Source organism: Henckelia pumila, unplaced genomic scaffold (genome assembly GCF_033568475.1).
Source record: "Henckelia pumila isolate YLH828 unplaced genomic scaffold, ASM3356847v2 CTG_466, whole genome shotgun sequence".
In the NCBI taxonomy this organism is placed as follows: domain Eukaryota; kingdom Viridiplantae; phylum Streptophyta; class Magnoliopsida; order Lamiales; family Gesneriaceae; genus Henckelia; species Henckelia pumila.
Window position 1 is genome coordinate 3,516,308 of NW_027331833.1, and position 9,714 is coordinate 3,526,021.

General features: G+C 35.7%; 2 protein-coding genes across 9 annotated transcripts; one reads left to right on the forward strand and one right to left on the reverse strand.

The window, feature by feature from the left end:
• The first annotated feature begins 660 nt into the window (after positions 1-660).
• LOC140872586 (probable ribonuclease P/MRP protein subunit POP5) lies at positions 661-2,727 on the forward strand. 6 transcript variants are annotated; one of them, XR_012147868.1, is made up of 5 exons: positions 661-775; positions 1,624-1,811; positions 1,934-2,071; positions 2,232-2,496; positions 2,600-2,727. XR_012147868.1 is itself a non-coding variant. In XM_073275473.1 (4 exons), the coding sequence occupies exons 2-4, from the start codon at positions 1,634-1,636 to the stop codon at positions 2,378-2,380; spliced, it is 465 nt and encodes a 154-aa protein (XP_073131574.1). In that variant the 5' UTR covers positions 661-778; positions 1,624-1,633; the 3' UTR covers positions 2,381-2,611. The 6 variants fall into 6 exon arrangements, 5 of the variants coding, with proteins under 5 accessions (XP_073131574.1, XP_073131572.1, XP_073131573.1 ...); XM_073275473.1 differs by having other exon boundaries at positions 661-778; positions 2,232-2,611; XM_073275471.1 differs by having other exon boundaries at positions 2,232-2,611.
• Positions 2,728-2,735: 8 nt separating this feature from the next.
• Positions 2,736-8,703, reverse strand: LOC140872584 (transcription factor TGA2.2-like). 3 transcript variants are annotated; one of them, XM_073275470.1, is made up of 10 exons: positions 8,508-8,703; positions 8,256-8,352; positions 7,298-7,490; positions 7,035-7,100; positions 6,902-6,961; positions 6,385-6,462; positions 6,227-6,278; positions 5,166-5,437; positions 3,405-3,650; positions 2,736-3,163 (listed from the first exon to the last, which is right to left on the reverse strand). In XM_073275470.1, the coding sequence occupies exons 3-10, from the start codon at positions 7,361-7,363 to the stop codon at positions 3,017-3,019; spliced, it is 987 nt and encodes a 328-aa protein (XP_073131571.1). In that variant the 5' UTR covers positions 7,364-7,490; positions 8,256-8,352; positions 8,508-8,703; the 3' UTR covers positions 2,736-3,016. The 3 variants fall into 3 exon arrangements, with proteins under 3 accessions (XP_073131571.1, XP_073131570.1, XP_073131569.1); XM_073275469.1 differs by having other exon boundaries at positions 8,224-8,352; XM_073275468.1 differs by lacking the exon at positions 8,256-8,352 and having other exon boundaries at positions 8,398-8,703.
• Positions 8,704-9,714: the final 1,011 nt, after the last annotated feature.

Below are 9,714 nucleotides of genomic sequence, written 5' to 3' on the forward strand. Positions count from 1 at the left end.
AAACATATCCCCCAAAGTTTTTTGCCTACACTCAAGAGCTTGAGAAGAATAAAGATATTGATATCTGTTACATTCAATCAAGTGAGAACTCATCAGATCTCTTCAAAAAGGCGCTTCCTACGGCAATATTCAGAAAGCATATATATAATATTGGGATGCGAAATCTACAACGTATGTGAAGAATCGATCGTATTAACATGAGAGGGAGTTTACGTGGCTGCACTCTTTTTTCCTTGCTATGGTTTTTATCCCACTGGGTTTTTCCTAGTAAGGTTTTTAACGAATCAGTATACAAACACGTAATATCACGATCATCATCACAAGGGGGAGTATTGGAAATTATATATTAAAATTAGATTGAAAATTATTGTGATGGTGATGTGATGATATTTTAATTTTTGATTATGTAATGGATGACATATTTATTTTTGAACATTTCTCAATTGAGGATCTATAAATAGACCTCAACATTTGTGAAGAAATTACACAAGTTTAGAGATAAGATTTTATAATTGTTTGGTTTGATATATATTTTAAGTTTTAGAGTTTTTAGTTTTTATCATAAATTTTTACTTTTCACAACAATACATATTTTGGTATTGGGCTTTTTTATATTGGGCTTACAACCTGAATCTTTTTCCATGTTTCATCTTTAGACCATCGGCCGTGGTTCTCGCGTCTGAGTCCTCTCCATTGATGCCCTAACCATAAACCTAACTTTCGAATCTTAAACGTAAAATCTGCACCAACGACGAAAAATCCATACTTGTGACTGGTAGTTCTCTTGTTTTCGTTTCTTTTAAGTTATGATTTTTTCATGTATTTAAACTTCTAATAATTCTCTTGCTGCAGCTCTCGGCTTCCGATCGAGGGAAGCCTTTAATGGTTACATTGATTAAGTTTTGTTTTTTTTGTGTGATTATTGATTTGTGAGGGAAAAAAAGCTTGTTCCTAATCCTGCCTTTTCACAAATCGGTTTGGTTTGTTTGGTTTTGATGGAGAAAATCGATCGGTTCTGTTGACCCAAAAAAAGTTCGGTTTCGCTAATTTCGGTTCGGTCTGATCGGTTATTACAGTGTGAACCCAAAGATAGGTTGACTTTGGGAAACTGCTTCTCAATTCATCCTGTTAGTTTGGGGATGAATATGAACTGATATGATTGTGACCTTGACCTTTGAAAGATATAATTAAGCTTCCACGTGAGAGCCAGAGTGCAATTGAAATTAATTGAAGAGTTATTACTCTGTATTGGTTTATTCTTGCTTATTTAGATCTAGAGTTTGTTTTATTTCATTGTATGGGCTGAATGTTAAGCTATTGTAAGTTTTTTTGTCTTGTCGGTATAATCTATTTTTGGATTATTGCAAGTTGTGCCAAAAAAAGAGGAGTTACGAACTTGTTTTGGGCTCGTTTGGTTTAGCTAAACTAAGGAGTGCTAGTTGTAGTTTGTACTCTTCTCTCGATTCTCTGAAATTGATGAATGCACATATCAAACCATAAAATTATACCGATCACAAGAATACATACCTTCTCAATGTTTAGTCTAAGAGGAATCTAAATGTAACCATAATGGGATCTTATTGAGTTGTATCTTAAGTTTAACGCTTGTCCTTTTGCATGAAGGTGGATCGTCATGGTGGGGTTTAAGAATAGATACATGTTGGTGGAGGTGTTTCTTGATCCTAATAAAGATCTTCTGGTGGATGAACCCATTATAATCACTCAATTCAATCTGTCAAAAGCAATCAAGGATAGCATTCAAGCGAACTTTGGTGAATGTGGTCTAGCATTGTCTCAGAATTCTTTTCAAGGTGTCTGCTCTTCTTTTGTTTTTTTAGTACATGAATGCATAGTTGTGGAGATTATTGTAGCTTTAGTTTATGTGCCTGTGACTTGTCATCTTCGAGCCTGATTTGTTTTTGTTATTCTGCAGTGAAGTATGTTAATCCAATTACAAAAGTCTGCATTTTTAGAACTTCCAGAGAGGAGTACCAGAAGGTTTGGGTTGCGATGACGATGGTTAAGAGTATAGGAAACTGTCCGGTGGTTTTCAACTTGCTTGATTTAAGTGGTAAGAATGTGAATCCGGTGTCTCTTTGATTCTAGCAGTGTCCTATAACGTCTGATGGTATTCAAAATTTGTTAATTTGCGATTAGAAGAGTATGGTCGATCTGAATGCACCATGTTATACTTGACATAAACCTTGATTAGATTTTTTTGTCTCCGTTAGGAAGTATCAGGGCCTGCAAAAACATTGCGTTAAAGTGCGACGAGTTGAAGTTTGAACAGTATAAACTATCGGCTGGTGATCGCCTGACTGCCGATGTCCACCAACATATGCAAAACTGCCTGGAGAAAATCAGAGTCTTGGAGCACTGACACAATTGAGTGTTGGCAACTAAGTTTTTTTTCTTCATTGTGTTCCTTCCTGTGGTCATATCGGGTTCTACCTTGATGGAGCTTCGGTCATAGTTCTTGATTCTAATGCAAGCCAGGTTATGATCTTTATTTAGCCCTTATATGGCGAATGTAGGCACTGGCATCAATTTTGTACTCAACTGGAAAGAGCAAAACTTCATTGATTGTATAATATTGCAGAGATCACTTGAAGGAAACCGAGCTCGTTTACACTCGAACCAATGTACAAGTAGATGCATATTTCCAGCATGAATGAATTGCAGTATCAAGAAAACAGTATGAATATTGGCCCCCTTCACAAAATACACGAGCCTGGTGATTGACAATCAGTTTGCTATTTGTGCCACCTTTTTTTTCTCATTCAAATTTCAAGCACAAAATTACATTCGAATCATCATTTCCAACGAAAATACAACCAAAGGACCTGTGTAGTTGAATTAAACTAGACCGTAAAGCAATAACATACAACTAACAAATTAGAAAGTATACACTACATCGGAGTTACACAAAGCGGTCTCCAACATTAATTTACTGAACACTGCATCGGAAAGGTCCAACACCGCGTATTGGTAAAATGGCTGCAACTAGAAGAAGATTTTACTCTCGAGGGCGAGCAAGCCAAAGAGAGCTAAGGGCTCTAAGCCGAGAGAAATAGTCGCTAATAGCAAGGAGGGCACGAGCTGACTGGCGAGTTGTCAGTACACGATGCATTTGTTGGAGAGTCTGTTGCCTCAAATTGTCAGCCTGAAACCAACAATCACGTTGTTTACACGCTAAGCTGTTGAAGACTATTACCTTACAAGCACATCACACACAGGTCAACAAATAGATTAAATAGATCCAAAGATATGTTTTACAAAACTATACTATATAGTTGCCCCACACATTCCCCTATTTACTTCTTAAGATAAGACTGCAAAACCAATAGCCATGCTGCATGATAAAGGTTCAATGTTCTCAGTAGAAGTGTGATAACAAATTAAACCTGACGAATGAAGCCCTCGAGAGTTCCCAACTTTCCCATGGCCATGGCCATTTGACCCATGTAGTTGGCAACATTTCCGGATGAACTTGATGGGCCGAGAGAACCAGCCAATGTCTCTGCCAAGGACTGCTGCAATGCCTCCATTCCCTGCGACAACGCATCTTCTGCCTGCTGAGAAGACTGTTGCAAGTTGTTCATGGCCAATAACTGTTGCTCAGTTAATGGTTCCAAATGATTTATAAGTAACTGCAACCACGAAGGCCAACACTCGTAATCTAGATCGACCTATTTGTAACATCTACAAATGGAGAAGGGCGTGGGCCTTCAACTTTATGAAACATGGTAATAGAATATCACACGGTTCACATACAAGGCAAAAAAAGGAATATGAACAATAAAGGTAACATGTCTTCAAGAAAATTACAACCTCTTAATATGAGTGAGTGTGCAAGATTGATTTAGAAAAATTTAAAACCTCATGGAGAAAAGATGTTCTGCTTACTGACTTAATTTGTCCCATTTCTATTCAGGTTTACTTTATCTACTTATTAGTTGAGACACTTAAACGTATGCTTTAAGTACATGTATATTTGTATTTTTGCAGTTTTGGTCACGTTGTTAAATTTTAGTCCTGCTCCATCATCTGTCTTCTTTGCAATTTTAGTCATCTTTTCGACGTGGTGCTGATTTAACACCGACATTGATGGTGACTTATCAACACTCTCGATGAAAGAAAAGAAAGACTAAACTGAAATTAGGTAACATAGATGACCAAAATCGCAAAAAACTGCAGAAACATTGCAATTTTCCCAATCACAAGTATCATGATAATCTGGAATAATAGTTTCGATTCCCTGCATCCTAGGGTGCAGGAAATTAGTCCACGGTAGAGTGTTTTAGTGTGCAGGGGATCAAAATTATCTGGAATAATTCATAAATTTGAACTTATACCATATCCCCAATTTTGTTCCTCGAGTTTTGCGTGTGCTAATTATTTCCTCCAAGTTTTTAGATTGTGTCTCAATTTTCTCAACATTAGTTTTGCGTTAAAGTTGACGGTCAGCGCTCGTGGAGACCACTTAACTTCATTCTTTGTTGACAAATTGAACTATCAGCATCCATAATATAATTTCATCTTGCTCTACATCCCTAAGCGTTAATTTAAGTGTTCAATTTATGCGTGAAAGTAGGGATTATGGATGTTGATCTTTCAATTTGGGGGCAAAGAATAAAATCACGTGGTCTTGACCATCAACTCTTAACACCGAACTAATGGCTGAGACGAAATCGAGATACGATCTAAAACTTGAAGGATATAATTAGTACACAAAAACTTGAGGGATAAAACTGGGAATATGACGAACTATAAGGATACAAGTATAAAATATCCTAGATAATCCATATAGTGATGGTATAGAACTGAAAGCTTCTTATTTTAATTAAAGATAGTATGATACAGCTGTAACATACAAACAAAATCTTCTAGACCAGAAAATAGTCCGATGACTCGTCTTAATTGATGTTCCACATAGACAGTAAGATAGGAGAAGATGGCAATTCTTTCTCCCTAAACAGAAATCCTACCAACCAGTATTCAGAAAATAATGGATGGAAATATACTTATATATTTTTCTGGAAAATTCACCAAAATGAATTAAAGCTCAAGGTATTTACAAGAAGGGATTGAGTACAAGTGAAATTCAGCTTAATGATGAAACTGGGGAATATGCAAATAACTAAAAATAAATCAACGTGACTTACCTTAAGAAGTTCAGATGAACGGAAACCACCAAGCCAAAGGAAACACCTTTCAGCAGGTGTTTTCCACATGCCTGACAAAATATGGAAGACATCGGTCTTTGCAGCATCCCCTTTTAACCTAAAAATGTCATCATATTGTGTAGTAATTCCCTCCACTATTATGCGAAGTTCACCATCACCAGCATGTGAATTGACAGCACCTCTAAGCTCATTAATCCGCCGGTTGTGGTCCTCCAACCACCGTGCATACTCAACATCAAAGGTCAATGCACCTAGAAACATGAGATTAATATTTTCACGAAACTAAAAGTTGCTCAAAGAATGAGACAGAAAAAACACAGAACAAAGCTTCAATCTAACATGTCATAATACAGCCACCGAGCAAGCAAAATACATTTGTTTCACTCCATCTATTAAACCCAGAGGCGGTAGAATTCAATATCTTGGTTGCTTTGATTACATTGCTTTTCTTTTGGTATTTATGATCTCAAACTTTTTGACCAATCTCCATTGTCAATACTCAGTTTCCACTATTTAGTGATGATACACTGTTAGGAGCCCAAGCATAATGGGCCAAGATAAGATAATTTGGGCCTAAGTGAGTGTTTAACCCATCGATGGTTCTAGAAATAGTGACTTGAGGAAGGGGAAGGAAAAATCATATAAAGAAGGGAGTTGGCTAGATTTAGGGGCATCATTCGGTTGTTTTCCTTGAAGGTTGTAACTAGCACTTTGGCTAGGGAAATACTAGCACTTTGGCTAGGGTTTATGCACAGAGATTTTATCTCTGGGAAAATATTATCGTTTCTAACTATATCACTCCATATTTCTGTATCCTTCTGTTGTGCTCTTGTTATTTTTATTCTACTGCATTTCGGTGGCCTTTATCTTACCAGTAGCCTAACATACACCCACTTCCCCTTCAAAAAATTATGATACATCCCTCTTAGAGCTATTTCCTTTTTCTTCTTCAGCAACATGAATGCATTTAGCAGAAAACACTTGATAGATTTGAATGGAACACCTCCTAAGTATCAGAGATCAATATGAGATAATCATACCGTTTCCTCCAAGTGATTGAGCTTGATCTCCTGAACTTGAAATAAATATCCCCTTCAACAGAAGAAAACTCATTCACTAAATTTTGTCTTTGTTTTTAAAAAAGGCAGCTAGAAAAAAACTGAATTTTTTTATAAAATGAACAAGAAGACAAAGAGACCTGTTGCCTAGCTCGCTGAAGCTCTTGCTCAAGTTGCGTCAATTTCATTCTGCTGCTCTCTAGTTGTTGGACATAGGCCTATACGCCAATATAAGGAATAAAGAGACAAGCAAATGAAAGATAATGTTAAAGTCAACACGTGAAATATATCAATCATATCAGATCAGCTGAGAATGGTAATTATATGCTAATATGAACAACAGATCTTTCACTTTTTAACAGTCCAACTGCTGTATAAAAATGCAACAAGAGGATGCTGAACAGAGAAAATATTGGCTCAACAATATGTACAGACTGACTTCCAAATCTGGCACTTACATACCAAAATGCCAGGGGAATCCAAATAAATACATCTGACCGCACTACAGGGAGGAGTCATTTACCACTCATTATTAAAATTTTATAATAAGATAACCCAGTTATGCAATGTGTGACAAGAGGAGAGAACTACATGAGACAGAAGGAACCTTTGACGCAAAGAATGGGGCACCGATGATTCGCTTACTAAAGATCTAACCTTTTTTCTCAAGCGGCTTTTTCTTGCAGCTTCACGATTTTGAGCAAGCCTGCGTAAATTCTGCATGAGGTAGTTGAGGTCACACATCTAAATTAAATTAACTGAAAGCGCATTAAATTAGGAATTCGAAAACCTTTTGTTCTCTGGACTTTTCATTGCCATTGGAATCCACCGATGTCAGTAAAATATTGCTCTCAAACTGTGGAAGGAACAAATAACTTTCATCAGTTTCATAACAAGCCACTGTTCTTACTTTACCTCACACCATTTTGAAATATGAATACTATTGGAATTACGAGAAAATGTATGTACATCTCTTGTCATGTGCAATGTAATAATGACAGTAAAAATAAAGTATTTTTTGCATATCGTAGTATGAAAGTGCTTGGAAGTTACCCTCAGATTCTGATCGTCGGCACCATCATCTGTAGAAGTATCAGTCATAGTACTGGCATCTGCCATTTTAAAACCCCAAAATCTCCACGATTGATATTTCAAACTGAAACAAGTACACAACTCCACTCCCCTGAGGAAATAGTGAATCAGAATCCAATTTCACAGCAAATGGTCCAAACCGCAGGAACTTGTGCTGCAAAAGCGAAATTACATAATGAAATAAAACATTTTTTTCAGCAAACAGTTCAAGAAAAATGCAAATGTTAACAGGTAAAGGTAGAAAGGTCAAATGCATTATTCTCACGAGTCCCTTGTTAGATAATAAAGTGTTAAAACTTAAAACACTTGTACCAAAAGCTTGTGCTCATGGAAGTAGCATAATCAATAATTGTATAATCATAATCTTAACACACCCCTATGTTTGTAAGCCGAAAAATGGAGAATACACACTCAGAATTTCGTATCCAAAGCACACCAGTGCAAATTGATCAGGTATCAAGCAAGATCAACTTGATAAAATATACAGGGTTTTGCCTTCTAATTCTTATACTCTGTGAGACCACTCAACTAGAAAACACCTAGCTCTGATGGCACTTTTAAATTGCTTATCTCGAAAGTTCGAACTTACGAGAGGAAATATAATCAACGAAAAGGCCTCTCCCACCTAAGATCATTAAGCTGGAACTAATTATATAATATCCCACTTCAGCCACAACTATGCAGGAAAAACTACCAACTATCCTACCACTCTTACAACTGTGTGTAAAGCCCTCTACAGGATTGACACTAAATAGTTTCCACACACGCAAAAAGATAACCAGTCACATCTGATAGCATTTTAGATTACATAACACTTGAAAAAACCAAAACTCATTACAAATAAAAATAAAAATTGTTTAGATCTCATTCAACACTCATAATCCCACCACAAGAAGACAATCATCCGTCAAACGAAAACCTTGCGAGCTCAAGTTCACTCTATTTTCTTCTCCACCAAAGCGTTTCCCTTCATCCCACCAAAATCAGAACCGGATTACCGAATCCCAGCAATAAATCTGGAAAATAAACAATACCCAATAAGCTAAAAGTCCGAACTTTACCAATTTTAATTTCTTTTCTTGACCTCTGAAGTTTGCGGTTTTCGCGTAAATTTTCTCTTGTCCAAAGAGAGAGAAATATGAAGGCAGAAAAATGGAACAAAATTGCTAACCAGTTTTGACTTTGGGTCGTCTAATTTTCTTGATTTTGCATTCTTGTTTCGGATTTGAAGTTTCGATGTCCCTTCTCTGTGGATTAACTGACTACTTTAATATGAACTCCGACATTTTAGTGCACAAACCCAAAAATAAAGTCCCAAAAATATTTCAAAATACGGAAAAACAAATGAGCCATTGAGATTTGAGTGTGCTTCGGACGAAACATATTTTAGAAATTGGAAAGCTGATGCCCATGTACCTATGCACCAACTTCATTATTTTTGGATGTTATTAATAAATAGTGTAGATAATAAATACAATAAAATCATATATATTCTCATATCTTTTAATACAAACTAAGATATATAATTTCAAAATATATACAACACATTTATGGTGACAAGTGATACTTGACGTGAAAAGTCATAATTTTTCATGGAATTGGATTTGTGATTCGTTTCACAAAATTGACTCGTGAAACGGTTTAATAGCAGTTTATGTGTACTTGTTAATGTCGTTTTGACCATCGATTTTATATAACTGCAAAATTTGCATGGAGATATCGATTTTTTCTGCTCTTTCCAACTTATCTTTTTTAAAATTTAGTCTAGAAAATTGTCCTCTTTTATTACAATAATAACTACTTCATTCGAACAACCATCTGTTAAGTGTTAATAGATTTAATGGTATATTTAAGTATTAAATAAATTCAAGTTTAAAATAATACATATAATTAATTTAGGTAATTAATTCATCCGCATTCAATTAGTTTAATTTTATATAATAACTGTTGGTGGCAGTGGTCAATGAATTAAAGAATGGTAGATGATTTTTATCCAATTGTATATTTCAAATGGTGTTGAAATTTGCTACTTAATTAGACATGCACCTTAACGTTTAATATTCAGATAATCTCTTAAAAAAATTCAGATAATTGAAACAAAATTTATATTGTTGGGGTGCAATAATTGTCTTTACTGCATAGAACGATCGAAACTTGGGCTAAAATATTTGAGTTACACTATTACCACCAGCTATAACTTTTGGTAAAGCGGCAAGCGCTCAATCCTACAATTGGTACCAGAGTCAAGGTATATGAGTTTGATTCTCATTGATTGCAAAAAGTGCAATTGTTGAGAAAGAGATTGTTAGAGTGTAATAATTGTCCGCGCGTTTAAATGATTGAGTTTAACAGAAAAATTTGTTTTTCATACGGGTAAA